At 38.9% G+C, this 15,359-nt stretch overlaps 1 protein-coding gene across 3 annotated transcripts in view; it reads left to right on the top strand.

The window, feature by feature from the left end:
- Nucleotides 1-15,359, top strand: part of LOC107675224 (myosin-IIIa-like) — an 86,201-nt gene that overhangs the window by 67,805 nt on the left and 3,037 nt on the right. For 2 of the 3 annotated variants that reach the window (XM_016469516.1, XM_016469508.1), the window contains 10 exons: nucleotides 4,570-4,641; nucleotides 4,820-4,900; nucleotides 4,995-5,200; nucleotides 5,575-5,686; nucleotides 5,762-5,924; nucleotides 6,182-6,305; nucleotides 7,039-8,182; nucleotides 9,312-9,456; nucleotides 12,009-12,100; nucleotides 12,192-12,232. In XM_016469516.1, the coding sequence (XP_016325002.1) occupies nucleotides 4,570-4,641; nucleotides 4,820-4,900; nucleotides 4,995-5,200; nucleotides 5,575-5,686; nucleotides 5,762-5,924; nucleotides 6,182-6,305; nucleotides 7,039-8,182; nucleotides 9,312-9,456; nucleotides 12,009-12,100; nucleotides 12,192-12,232 (2,180 nt within the window). Of the gene's footprint in view, nucleotides 1-4,569; nucleotides 4,642-4,819; nucleotides 4,901-4,994; nucleotides 5,201-5,574; nucleotides 5,687-5,761; nucleotides 5,925-6,001; nucleotides 6,089-6,181; nucleotides 6,306-7,038; nucleotides 8,183-9,311; nucleotides 9,457-12,008; nucleotides 12,101-12,191; nucleotides 12,233-15,359 lie in introns of all 3 variants that reach the window. The other variant, XM_016469501.1, reaches the window with a different exon arrangement.

Here is a 15,359-nt window from a genome sequence, read left to right as displayed (position 1 = left end):
ATAAAAAGTGTTCCTTTATAGGTTAGCTCATTCTTTCAATTGATATTTGTTCCGAGTGAGCCTGACTATCACTGTATTTAGTTTCAAGGCATTTTACTGTATAGTTTTTGAGAAAACTAAAAGCAAAATCACCCCAAACATCAAACTCCATTGTTGCATCTTGATTATTTCCGCATATTCCAACACTCATATAAAATGTTCCTTTATAGGTTAGCTCATTCTTTCAATTGATATGTGTTCAGAGTGAGCCTGACTGTCACTGCATTTATTTTCAAGGCATTTTACTGTATAGCTTTGGAGAAAACTAAAAGCAAAATCACCCCAAACAACAAAATGCGTCCTTGCACTTGCACTGTGTCCCATTTTCCAACACTCATAGAAAGTGTTCCTTTATAGGTTAGCTCTTTCTTTCAATTTATATGTGTTCAGATTGAGCCTGACTATCACTGTATTTATTTTCAAGGCATTTTGCTGTATAGTTTGGGAGAAAACTAAAAGCAAAATCACGCCATTCAACAAAATGCGTCATAGCACTTTGCTTATTTCCGTACATTCAAACACTCATAAAAAGTGTCCCTTTGTAGGTTAGCTCATTCTTTCAATAGATATGTATTCAGAGTGACCCTGATTCCCTTTCAAGGAAACTTCGAACTGCGTCCTCTAGGGGTCGCTATGGGGAACGCCTCGTCGTGACCCATGTCTGAAGCATACATTGAAAAAACACCAACAACACGTTGGCCCGGCGACAGCCCATGACATCACTACCGGTGTGACTATTAGTATAAATAGGCGCCGGGAGAACATGTCATTCTCTTCTTCGTCTTCACTGACTGTTTTGTTTGATTGAATGTGGTGAATGTGGTAAGAGCGATCTCTATCCTATTATTATGGCGAGCACTAGCAGAACGTTTAGGCATCCGTGTCATCCGTGTCGTCGCTATTTGACACCTGATGACACACACGATCTCTGCGTTCTTTGTTTGGGCGAGGAGCACGCACACGATGTCCTTGAGGGGGCAATTTGCGTGCATTGTGAGCGTTTTTCGATGAAAAAGCTCCGCTCTCGTTTGTCTCTTTTTTCGAGAAAAGAGGGGCAGCCATCTGCTTCCCGCCGCTGCTGAGGCACGGAGGAGAATGAGCTCGTGGGGATCGCAGGTGGACTTGGCCAATGAGTTTAAAGAGGGGCTTTCCCTCTCGCGCTCGTCGGCTGTGGACGAGAGAGAGCCGCTGGAGGATGATGTTATTTCTCTAACATCGTCTGATCCGGGGGCCAGTGCTCTGCTGGGTTCAGCCCAGGAGGAGCAGGAGATGTCTGAGGACGGCGAAGAGGCTGAGGCTGAGCCTTCCCAATCCTCCTGCCCTGCGTATGATGAGCTGTTGGAAGTTATGGATCGTGCCACGGCGAGGCAACGTTATTTTTCTGGCCATAACCCTCCAGCTCAGGTGAGCCTTCCTTTCTTCCTGTTTCCATACAGAGATCGAGAAGGAATGGAAGAGGCCATTTTTCCTCACGCATACATCGATTCCAGCATACGAGTTATGCCAACATCGAGACGATGCTCGAAAGTTGTTATGAGAAGATGCCCCTATAGAGAGACGCTGGCCAGCTATCTCTCTATGGGTGAGACGTCCTCTCTTAAGACTCCCTCCTTGACATTTCGGGGCTTTCTTCTCAATGCGCCGGTTTCGCCTTACGTATTTTTTGGTACCTCCTTTTTAGGCGACATAGGGGTCCTGGTCCGTCTCGGTCTGAGGATCAGAGACGGGCACAGAAGGCTAGTGTCGCGGCTCGCGCTCCTCCTCCGCCTGCAGGTAGGGGTAGTAGGAATCACGGGTCAAAGGGAGGTAGGCAAGACCTTAGGGATGTGATCCAGACAAGGCGTCAGCGCTTTCGTCCAGATCAGAGTGATACTTGAGTATCTACTCATTTCCTTCGGGAGTTTACATCTGCCCTTTTCTTCCACTTCCTAATTCCCCTATAACCACCAGCACTCCACCTGACCGAGGTTAGGTAGGAATTTCCTGCATTACAGTCTCCTATGCTGGACCTATGATGTTTGGTTGGTTCTATGGCTTCATAGTGACCACCTTACTGATGGTCCAGTCTAAAGGCTTGATGTGTTCTCCCGGCGCCTATTTATACTATAGTCGCACCGGTAGTGACGTCATGGCTGTCGCCGGTCAACGTGTTGTTGGTGTTTTTTCAATGTATGCTTCAGACACGGGTCACGACGAGGCGTTCCCCCATAGCGACCCCTAGAGGACGCAGTGTCTCGTTCCCTATTCAAGGAACCATGGTTACATAAGTAACCTGAGACGTTCTCTCATCACCACTGCTGCGTGAATATGACGCATCACAACACCACGGAAACCCGAGAAAAAACTTGGATTAAAGTCCAAAACCTGACTTGAAATAACCTAACAAATCAACCGGGGCTAAAGCGGTTCCATAAACGACAAATTAAGTTCACACAATCTCGCTAATTTGCGCACGCTTATTCTTAAGCAGCTCTTAATGTCGATCATGAATCAAATCGATGCACCATGACAAACAGCGAATATATCTGTGCTGTTTAATGCGTTTGAGACGTTGTGTTTTCCTCACTGCATAACTGAGATGTCACAAGTATATTTTTCATCTGTAAATGTTAGAAAGTCATGCAAATATATCCATTTTGCTGTCCGGAGTGGGCAAGGCTTACGCGAGTGAACGAGCGCAGCTGCGCGCATGCGTGCTAAAAAGACGAATAGGAGCGCAATAATTCTGAGTAAAATATACATTTTGCTAAAAAAAGAGCAATTTTAGATTGTAATGTTCTAATGTTCTGCTATCTGTTCTGCAACGGTACAGCTGTCATAAAACCAGAGAGAGTCTTTCTGCTTGGCTAGAAACTGTAAAAAAAAGTCAAATAATAGTGTTCCTATTGGTCAGTGTTAGAGGAACTCAGCTTAGTCTGACAGTTAACCTGCTTTAGACCAGGTTAGTTTCCCAGCGTACGTTGCCACAGTGACTAAAGTTGATCTATGTTAAATTTGCTTTATGGAACCAAATCATTTGACAATGAGTCAGACTAACTGAAATAAGCCTGGCTTATTTGGTAAACTTATTTCATGAAACAGGCCTTGAGGCATTAAAAGTGATCATATTTTTTCCATTGCATCGTATTGTCTCGAATCGCATTGTGTTGAATCGAATCGAATCTAAATCGGATCGCACTGCATCGTAATAGGGGTGAATCGTATCGCATCGGTAACTGCTTCATATGTATTTTTAATGTATCGTATCGTATCGGCCTCAGTCATGAGATGCACATCCCTAATGCACAAGCTGCAAAAAGTTGTAACTTGTTACGGTTACTTTAAAGAGATATTTCTACCTGTGCACAAAGACAAAGCAAGCACCATCAGGGCAACACACATGACACTAAAGTAATGCAATAAACAGCAACTAAATAACCGAAAGTGTAACACAAAACACCTCATGTACATTACTGATAACAAAAATGAGAAGAAATGGAACTATTATGGGTGATTTTGTAAAAGATACTGAAAAGATTTTGAAATGTTGTGTTTGATGAGGTCAATAAACAATGAAATACTGATAAAGACTGAAAGACAAGTTCACAGTTTGGTCAAAAAGAAATTAAAAGGGCTTATGTCAGCATACCTAAATGCGCATATTTTGAAACATATTTTAATGACTTATTTTATGAAAATCAAACAATTATCTAGTAAAATGTAGTTTTGTTCAGTCAGTTAGATCTATCAAATAAGCTAATGCAACAAAGGTCTGTTAATTGCATCTGTAATCATGGAGTGATACGCTTGGCACCATTTCCTGAAAATGACCCATGTCTGTGTGAATGAAAGACTATCTTCTCATGTGACCCTACCAGCTGTCTAATGGCTAATGCTTGTGTAGACTGACTGATTTACAGCTTGATTAGTTCATATAATACACATTAGAATTGAGTGTCTCTGTGGAATTAAGGAGAATTGCCTTCATGTGTTTATGTGCAGTTGCATTTTAAAAACTATCTATTTGTGTTCCAAGTTTTTTTTTTTTTTTCTTTGCATTAAGTTTATTATTCCTAATGGAATTATTAAGAGAACACATGAGCTACTTAGAGCTCACATTCAGTTTGTACTCTGAAATGAGTGAGGGTTTTCAACATATTGAACTGATGTCTTTAATGAAGACCTGCATACATTATCATTCGTTTGCATATTTAAGCATGCTGTCTTTAGAAAATGTCACATGAAAGATTCCATTCATTTTAGCCCACGTAAAATAAAAGCACCTGTGTCAGTGTGATTCTGCTTTATGTTCAATGTTGAAACACCTTTATAGTATAACCTGGTGAAATATTCATGGCTGTTTTAAAGAAGGAATTTGGCCCTATTGATGATTGGCAAAAGTGCCGCATAAATTAATGCTTGTTAGATTGCTTTGCTAATGAATTCTGCTGTTAATTTAATCTATATTATTCCTTTACAAATTAAAAATAAATAGTTTTATGGATTCAAATCAGACTGTCTTATCACAATCTTTATGCATTTCTTTTTCAGTCTTCCTCCCGGAAATTAACTCCCACCCATGACAAAACAATGCTTGCCTTGCCCATTGACACTGTACAAACGGTGATTGTGTGTTTACCCTGACCTTTGGCTTTGTTGTAAAACATTTCTCCAAGAGGCAACATGCATAAATTTATAATAAACAGATAATTCTATGTTTATTAAAAAGACCCCAATATCCCTTCTGTACATTTTCATGACCACAAGTTTTCAGCATGCTGAATATTTTGTGTTTGCAAAGGCGGAGAGCACGGGAGACACCACACATCACCCCAGAGAGACCACCAACATGAAGACTCAAACTGTAGCCTCTTACTTCAGAGTAAGACTTTTGAAGACATAATAATGAAAAGAACCAATAAAAACCATCAGATTTGTGTTCACAGTCTTGCTTTATTTTCAACTATACTTTGCAGTATTCTCTAATGGATCTGTTATCAAAGATGGTGGCAGGCCAGCCTCAATTTGTGCGTTGCATAAAACCCAACAATGATCGTCAAGCCCACAAGTTCGACAGGGAGAAGGTTCTGATTCAACTACGCTACACTGGCATTCTAGAGACAGCTAAGATACGCAGACAGGGCTACTCTCATCGCATTCTCTTCAATAACTTCATTGAGAGGTTGGACAGATACTACGTATTACTGTAAATCCATGTGCATGAACCCCTTTTCCACCTAAATGGTGTTTATGTTAGTGCTGGAGCCAATACTCTGCCAAGGGACCTGTCTCATAACTGGCCTGTTTTTCAAATGATTTGAGAAATGGTCTTTGGTCTTAGGTCTTAGTTTTGAAAATGTATATTAGCATCCAAAGTAACAGCCATCAAAAACTGGCAAGAACCACATTTTTGTCTGTGGAAATGCATAGAATTGACCACCACTTCCGATACCGGCACTCGCACATTGCTGGTGGAAAAGAGATTGCCTCCTTAGTCTATAATTTCTCAGTTGTTATGTTTAGTGTTGCCTTTTACTAACCATTGGTCTATTTCAGGTACTCTATATTAGCATTTAGAGCCAATGAGGAGCCACCAATAAATCCAGAGACATGTGCTGTTATTTTGGAGAAGGTCAAACTAGAGAACTGGGTTCTGGGCAAAACAAAGGTTTGTGAATGAAAGGCATTAATAACCGCTGGTGTTGTTCAGCAAACTTCATAAGTCTGATGGTTATGTGTTCAGGTCTTTCTTAAGTACTATCACGCGGAGCAGCTGAATCTGATGGTGAGGCAGACCACAGACCGGATTGTTCTAGTCCAAGCATATGTACGAGGCTGGCTGGCATTCAGACGATACCGTTTGATGCTGGAAAAGAGAAAACAAAGTGCTGTGGTGTTGCAGTCAGGTAAGCTCATGTTGTTGACTAGATGTCAAAATGCTGAATACTCTGCTGAACCAGCTCTAAAATATTCGTTCTTCTAGCATACAGAGGACACAAAGTTAGGAAAAGAGTGACTGATGACAAAAGCAAAGCAAAGTTAGAAGCTGTTATGATGCAATTCCAAGCAGGTAAGACAAAAAAAATCATTAAGTATTAAGGATACTGTATTAAGTGAGTTTAGAAGGCAAAGACTTATACTAAATCATGGCCTCTTCATACAGTGTGCAGAGGATATCTGGCAAGGCAGAAATACAAAGAGTTACTAGATGAGAAGATCAAAGCTGCTGCAAAGATCCAGGCCCATTACAGGGGACACAAAGAGAGGAAAAGCTTCAAGAGGAAAAAGTAAGTCCTGTTCTTCTTCTAGATGATTTTATCTTCTTACTTGTAGATTAGCTTAGAAATAAAATCCATAATTTTCAATCAAAGGTCCATCAATTAGAGGCCATTTTAAATGATCTGTCATCAAGCTCTTTGTCCTACTGGTTCCTTGTTCTTCCAAGCTTTGTCTTCATTTTCTTGGTTTAAATCTAGCTATCTAACAAAAGTATATGCTGACCATAACATTAATACTAAAGTCCTGCAAGACCATTTTTTCCAAATTCGCAAGATTAGTTACAACAGCTATTCCAACTTGTGTTGGTATGAAAAGGGAGAAGGTGTAAAGTGATACGAGAGACACCAGTAACACTGGGATATTGAACAACCTTGAAGGGTCATGAAGGTCATGTGTTAGTGTAGCTTGCGCATTCTGCCCCGCATCCTGGGGTGCTCTGGTTTCCCCAACAATCCATGCAATGCATGCGGGATAGGTGAATTGGAGAAATTACATTTTCCATAGGTGTGAAGGTGTATCCGTCTGCATGTAGTGGACTAGCCACCCAACCAGGGTGTTTCCCTGGGATGGGCTCCAGCATCCCAGCAACCGTATATTTGACAAGTGGTTTGGAAGGTGGATGGATGAATATACTGAAATCTTAGAGTGCTTAATGCTGCAATTGACCTGTCAGAGCAAGGTACACATAGAATCAAGAAGTCAACAGTGCTATGGTGGTATAAACTGAATAATTTTACACAGGGAAGCCATGCAGAAGGAAAAAGCTGAGAAGACGGAAGAAGTGGTGGAGGCCCCATCAGAATCAGAAGGTCGAGTTTCAGAGGAACCTCCACAGGAAGGAGGTGAAGTGGTAATGGATGATGCTGATGAAAAGGCCGCTGTGGTCCTCCAGAGCAACTACCGAGGTTACAGAGAAAGGAAGAAATACAAGGAGCGTTGGGAACGGAATAAGACCTTGACCGGGGAAGAGCTGGCCGTTTCCTCATCCACCCCTGAAGGAGCCACTTCTGGAGAAAATTTGGATGTTATACAAGAGGAAGTACAGGAGAATATAGAGGAAGAAGGGAAGGAGGCTGAGGAAGAGGTGGCGAGTGGAGGAGATGAGAACAATGAACAGGAAACTAAGGCAGCCACTGTTATCCAGAGCAACTTCAGAGGTCATAAAGAACGTAAAAGACTCCAAGAGGAGGGGAAGATGCCGGTTAGAGGGAAGGAGACAAAGAGTCCTCCAGTTGATGAGGAGCTTCCTATTCCAGATCCACCACCTCCAGAAGAACTGATGGAATTCACTGAGGAAATGGAACAGGAAGATGAGACTCCAGCTCAACCACCAGGAGAAGATGAAGAAGCCAAAGCCGCTGCGGTTCTTCAGAGCAACTTCCGTGGCCACAAAGAGCGCAGAAGACTCCAGGAGGAAGGCAAAATCTCCAAAAAAAAGACAAATGAAGAAATGGCTAATCCAGACGCTTCAGAACTAGACATTTCTCTTAAGGAACTTCCACTACCTCCATTAGAATTCGAGCAAGACAGTCAGTCTCCAGGGACAGGTGAAGAACATGCTGCAACTGTTTTACAGAGCAATTTCAGAGGACACCAGGAGAGAAAGCGATTGAGAGCAGAGAGAGAAGGAGCCATTGGAAAAGAACAAGAAATGGCACAAGAGGCGGAGGAGCAGGAGAATGAGGAAGCTCTGGACATCACAGATGTTCAGCTGGAACGGAAGGGGGTAGAAGAAGAGGAGGATTCTCAGGCTGAGGAAGCCCAATATGATGAGGAGCAGGCAGCCATTAAAATGCAGAGCAATTTTAGAGGTTACAAAGACAGAAAGAACCTGAAAGAAAAATCACAAAAACAGGATGAGGAAGTAGAGTCGCTCTTCAAACAGGTGATTCCTTTTTTTTTTTTTTTTGTGTAGGTTTACCCACAAATGACAAATCTGTCATCATTTAATCACCCGGATTATCAATCCAAACCTGTATTTCTTCTGTGGAACATAAAAGGTGAAATTTAGATTCTCCAAAAATTAAAAAGAGTTGTATTGGTTGGCTACTTTTGTGATGCTTTTTTTTTTTTTGTAATTTTCTTCGTACTGTATGGAACAGAGCAGCATGAACATTCTGCCAAATTCTGCCCTTTTGTGTTTGGTAAATAAAATAATGTCTATGGATAGATATGAAGGAGTGTAAATGATGACCTTTTATTTTTCAATGGACTAATCTGTCAAAGAGTAGCATCATAGCATGAGACTTGATTTAAAGGAGTCCTATTATGCTTTTTCACTTTTTCAACTTAGTCACTTTTTTCAAGTTAGTCTGTAGTGTTGCTGTTTGAGCATAAAAAAGATCTGTGAAGTTACAAAGCTCAAAGTCCAATTCAAAAGGAGATATTTTATTTAACAGAAATCACTTTTCTAAAACTACAACGAATGACTCGTTTGGACTACAACGCATATTTTCCAGGATTGTGATATCACAAATACCGACGAATGGGACGAGACCTGGTTGAGCTGCATTAGAGAAGACAGCGAGTGTTATCACTAAGAAGGAAACACGCTAGCTTTCCAAAGGCAGACGAACTTAGAGTGGTTACAATCATCGCACTCAAATTGATTTGATTTTGATATTTACACTGAAGCTCGCAGGCAGCTATGGTAAGGGGCATGACATTTTCCGACCAGGCGCCGAGTGGTGCCAATCACAACACACACTGGCCCAGCTAACCAATCACAGTACATTTCGTATTTCAGAAGGCAGGCCTTCATTTGATACAGGAACTATTTGAGCCGTTCATGCCAGACTGGGGAGTGAGGTGTTGTAATAATGTAAAATATGTGAAAAATAATGTGTTTTTCGAACAACCTAGTATGAGAGCCTGTTCTAATACACCCCCAAAACAAAAACAAGACTTTGTAAAAGAGCATAATAGGACCCCTTTACGATATGCATTCTTTGCCTCATGAATTTTAAGGTTTTTACACAAAATTCAGTTGATGACATTTTTTATAACCTGCTCAGGTAACCAATGCCTCTGAAGATTACTTATCACTGCAGAAGAAGTTAAATGAAATCATCCTTGCCCATCAGCTCAACCCCAGCAAAAATGGAATGTTTGTGAAAGGACAACCTATGAATGGCTACATGGGCTGTTACCAGCCACCAGGTAAATGTCCTTTATGAATTATGTCCATTCATGTCTGAAGTCTTTGTCATTTCAATCGTTCTCCCCCCATGTTTGTTGACACTTCAGTATGCTTTTAAAAAGTGCACTTTGAAATGTCAAATTAAAAGTTTTACTTTAAAGTACATTTTAAATCATTGATTTAATAATCTTTTGTCATGCTTTTAAGAAGCAAAATTTTGATGTTCTGACTAAGCATATGTGAAGTACTTGAATTATAATTTTAACTCTAATGAGTTATTTAGTATTATAGTCAATTTTATTATTTTTATTTTTTTTGCTGTATGCTAAAGGGTAGCTTTGGTTATTTTCAAAGTTGGATTAATATAGCTGTTTTTAAGATTAAAATAGCTTGTAGCAAGAAAACTCTACCTTAATTAAACTCCTGCAGTGTACTTTTTTGCTGTCAATTTGACAGTACTGATCTTATCAAAAATTGGATGTCTAGTGCCACAACATGCAAATTGGGCTCAACAAGATGTGTCATCATAAAAATTCCCCCAGCTGAGCAGATCTGCTGTTCATTTGATTTTTATTGCGATATGTCTAATTACTTTTGGGAGGGTAATTCTCGCAGATTCTATTATTCCTGATATGCACCTTGTGTCTAAATGAAACCAGATTATTCTGTCAGCAGTGATTATGGTTTCCGTGTTGACAGATATGACCTCCTGATCTGTTTTCTTCTGTCACATATCTTAATCTCATCTGTGAAAGCTGAACTTCTACAAAATCTTGCTAAAGGGATTACATTTGCTGTCATCTGTCACATGTTTATTAATGATTTATTGTCATTGTAAAATGTCTTTGGAAGCTCCAAAGTCATAATAAATAATCTTAACCAGAGTCTTTCTGTGTGGAAACAATTATTATTGTGCAATTATTATTGTTTCCAAATACAATAAGAAGTGGCCTTTGAATGCCAGTCACATTTCTATGTACATGAAAGGTCTTTAAATGCTAATCGCATTGCATGCAAAAGTGCCCCAGCAATTACAGCAAACATTAATATAAGAGCTGCAAATTGGCTTTTTACCTCTGAGCAATCAAGAATTGCTGATGACCTTTCAAGAGACACATTCAATAAATATGATCAACTCTCCAGCCGTACCCTCTGGTCCTGGTGGACAGTGATTCATTTTTTTACACTGGACCTTTCTACATGATAAACAGTGCTTGAGTTATCAGATATTATTAAAATAAACCAAAGGTCATTTTTGTACCTTTTGGTGTTGATCACTAAAAAAATCATATTTGACAAAGAAGTATTCTGTATCAAAGGCATTCCAGGTAACACTCTTTTTTTGAGCATTACACTTTTTTGAGGTTGCACTTAAAAAATAAATACTTGTATTTAAAGTTGACTTACTAAGAAAGTACTGGTAACATAAGGTAACTACATGGGTTAAGTTTAGTTTTAGTGGTAGCTTAGGGGTTAGTACCTACTTAATATTACCCAGTTATTGTAATTACTATAATAAGTCTATAGTATGTGCACGTGGAACAGGATTAAATGGTGCCACCAATTATTTTTAGACATCATAGGTGCATATAAAAATATTTAGGCCTAAATTTAAGATTTATGTATTTTATGTATTCACTTATCCATATTTTAACCTCATCTCCAACATCATTTCCATTGTGAAAACAATTAAATGTATTCAGTTAATAAGTATTAACTGAATAAATTGAATTGTTCTCACAATGGAAATATTTGTGCTGATTTTAAGTAATTTGATTGAATGCATTCTGAAAATATTATTTATGAATTATGATTTAATGAAAATCAAATATATGCAAATAGTTAATAATAAAACATTGTTTTTTTTTAAGTACAGAAATGTTACCTGTTTTTATATGACTGACAAAAATTAGTCTCATTAAGTTTATTAGTTTGTTTATTTTAAAACTGTAATCCAAATGGATGGAAATTTTATATGCAATTCAAATACATATCATATTACAAAAATTTGATCTGAATATTTTTTGAGTTGATGGTGGACGAAGGAAGATAAATGAGAATAATTATAAATGTATTTCCTTTAGTAATGAGACTTTAGTAATAAGACAATTCCATGGGCCCGACGAGGGAGAAGGGGCCCGGAACACAATTTTTACTGAGGGATATGCTGTTCAGGGGGCCCAGAAACCATATCGGCGCCCCTGCTAGGGTTTAGAACAGAGCTTCATTCTCATACTTTTTCATGTCTGTGTCAGTATAGGAACATGCTTTGACTAGTAGGGCATTTCTGATTGATTGTTAGTGGATAATTTCAAATGGCGAGGCCCAAGGGTTAAACCATGCCGTAGGGTTTGTTCGATAAGAACAAAGGGGTCAAAGGTCAGCTGGATGTTGTGTAGCTGATCCTGTGTAGCAACGGGGCTCCCCACCAGGGATCTATTTGTTATATTCTCTTTGCATTGTGAAATGTATTGAATGTGTATTGAATTCATGGTCAAATATCACGATGCACTGTTTATATGTTGATTGGTTTTTCCTGTTGTTTTTCACCTTTTATTTTTCTGATCCACAGCCGACACAAAGCAGCCACGAACGTCTCGCCGCACACAACAGCCAAAGACCCTGAACACACCAGAGGACTCCACATACTACACACTCATCCACGTGAGTCAGCATCACACAATGACACTCACTTTATCTAAGGATTTTCTGGGCTTCAGCTTTAATTATCTTTTTCATGCTGGGTCTTTTCCAGAGGTCTGTCCAGGACGATAAAAGGAGGCCAAGAAAACAAAGGTAAATCAATTAGAAGACATATTATACTAAACAAAAATGTTCCCTCTCCTGTAGCAGCTTTGCAGACAGAATGACTAAAGCTGTGTTTGGAATGGAATACTAGTGTACCACGTATTGCATATGACACACTAGTATTTGAAAACAGTATGTGGTTTGCTATGAAATCGTACCCTATTTATTTCACAGGTTATGTATTGCCTCAAAAATGCAACCGTTCAACCTTACACTTTCGTATGCTCACCAAGGCTGCATGTATTTGATTAAAAAAGTAATATTCCAAATTATTATTACAACTTAAAATAACTGTTTTCTGTTGTAATATATTTTAAAAAGTACATTATTCTTGTGATGGCAAAGCTTAATTTTCAGCATCATTACTCCAGTCTTCAGTGTCACATGATTATTCTAATATGTGACCCTGGACCACAAAACCAGTCTTAAGTCGCTGGGGTATATTTGTAGCAATAGCCAAAAATACATTGTATGGGTCAAAATTATGAATTTTTCTTTTATGCCAAAAATCATCAGGATATTAAAACCACTTAAGCTCAGGGCATTTTTTGCTATTTTCGCCTAAATTTGACATACTCAAATTCAAATGTTTACCCTACACTCAACATATTCTGTTACACCAAATACACAAAATAATGATCTTTAAAAAAGCATCATATGACCCCTTTAAGTTATTACATTTCTTTTGCTTACCTTTCTACTACATGTAAACAGTTGTACTTTGAAAAACTGCAAATATAAAATATATAAGACTTTAATAAATTTACAATACCATAGTCCTCTTGAGGAGCACACCCAGCTTCTAGTATATATACTAGATACAATAATAACTAAGTACAAAATAAAAAAAAATATATATATTTTTTTTTTTTATTTTGTACTTAGTTATTATTGTTGTTGTCTGAAGGCTATGTAAATGAAGCATAAACATTTTTAACGCGATTTTGGCAGAGTTTCCGCAGTTTGGCAGAGTTTCCTCAGAGTTTAACTGGTTTTAAGTAAAGATCATGTTCCATGAAGATATTTTGTAAATTTCCTACCTTAAATATATCAAAACTTAATTTTTGATTAGTAATATGCATTGCTAAGGACTTTATTTGGACAATTTTAAATGCAATTTTCTCAATATTTAGATTTTTTTGCACCCTCAGATTCCAGATATTCAAATAGTTGTATCTCGGCCAAATATTGTTATATCCTAACGAACCATACATCAATGGAAAGCGTATTTATTCAGCTTTCAGATGATGTATAAATCTCTTAAGACTGTGTGGTCCTTTCTGGTCCAGGGTCACATATGCTGATTTGGTGCTTAAGAAGCATTTCTTAATATAGTAATTGTTCTGCTTAATATTTTTTGTGGAAACCGTGATGCAATATTTCAGGACATTTTGATGATTAGAAATTTCAAAAGAACAGTATTTTTTTAAATATATTTTTTGTAACAATGTAATAGTATTCACTCTCATTTTTGATCAGTTTAATGCATACTTGCTAAAGAAGTTTTAATTTCTTAAAAAAATAAATAAAATAAGAAATCTGACCCCATAAGTTTGAATGATATAGTGTAAACTTTGCATTTCACATTTTATTTTTGTATAATCCAGTAATCCATTGTCTTTATTTTGGGGGGTCTGAACTGATAAAGAGGCAAAAGAGAGATGTTAACAATCAAATCAAACACAGGTATTGCATAGTTATCAAGCTATGCATAGTGAGATAAGATATTCTATGTTGTGTACAAATTAGAAATGTAATATGTCTTCATGGGTATGAACATTTGCACAGTACAAAAACCTTAAAAATAATACAGGTGGTATTACACTATTCTGCTCCTAACATAGCCCATACAAATCTGCCAACATTGGATATAAAGCTAAATCCTAACACACATGAATTAAAAAATTGTATCAGTGTTGTCTCCAGTCCACCTTTTAATAGGTTAAAATCTTAAAGGGGTCATATGATGCTGCTAAAAATAACATTATTTTATGTATTTGGTGTAATGAAATGTGTTTATGCGGCTTAAGGTAAAAAAAAACATTATTTTCCACATACTGTACATTATTGTCTCTCCTCTATGCCCCGCCTTTCTGAAACGCGTCGATTTTTACAAAGCTCATCTGTCTGAAAAGCGAGGTGTGCTCTGATTGGCCAGCAATCCAGTGCGTTGTGATTGGCCGAATACCTCAAGCATGTGACGGAAATGTTACGCCCCTTACCATACTGTGATGCCCTGTCCGGACGGAGCGACGAGACAAAAACATTAAAATCCATTATGAACGAGGCATTTGTTGCATCCAGTGGGGACATATTTACGGCTCCATAAAATGCGCTGCACACATCTGAATATTTGGGTTGAACTGTTCCAGAACAGTGTTGAAAGTACAACTTAACCACTGATTTCTAGTTGTGTCCTCTTTTGGAAGGCCATACAAAGTAGTTTCGCTTTCACAACGAAACAGCGTCACACACCACGGCCTTGAGTGAGCTGAGGCCGGCGGCCTAGAGTGAGCGGAGGCCTGCTTGAGTGAGCATCGGCGGGCGGGCTTGAGAACGGCGCGGCCGGCAGATTTGACGAAGGAGTGTCCGGCGGGCTTGCGGCAACCACATGTGACGACCTCAGGCTGGACTCTAATTCGTCCGCGGTGAAAGCCGATCCGGCGATTCACAGCGCGAAGTGGATGTATTTCCTCAGCGACCAGCACGGATCAGCTCCAGGCATGACGAAGCAGATATCGTCCTCTTTTGGAAGGCCAAACAAAGTAGTTTCGCTTTCACAACGAAACACAGCGCATTCACAACATGGCGGCGGCGGCAACAACAATACTACAGCGAGAATAAAAGTTACGCCTTCTTTCTTTGCGTGAACATTTGGGCGGTGTTATGCAAATCTTCCCACACAGTGACGTAGACATGTGGGGTTGTGTTAGAACGAGCTGTTTTAGGTAGGCGTGGTTGACTCTTAACTTTTATAAAGAATATCTCTTTGTATTTGAGACTTTAGTCTTTGCAACTTTACAGATCTTCTTTATGCACCAAGAGCTTGTAACACTCCAAAGAGAAAGGAAAAATTGGAATCGCATCATATGACCCCTTTAATTGCTGTTAAAAT

The sequence above is a fragment of the Sinocyclocheilus anshuiensis genome, unplaced genomic scaffold (assembly GCF_001515605.1).
Source record: "Sinocyclocheilus anshuiensis isolate Anshui unplaced genomic scaffold, SAMN03320099.WGS_v1.1 scaffold1090, whole genome shotgun sequence".
In the NCBI taxonomy this organism is placed as follows: domain Eukaryota; kingdom Metazoa; phylum Chordata; class Actinopteri; order Cypriniformes; family Cyprinidae; genus Sinocyclocheilus; species Sinocyclocheilus anshuiensis.
Note: the sequence above shows the minus strand (reverse complement) of the source record. Positions and strands in the feature narration are given on the sequence as shown.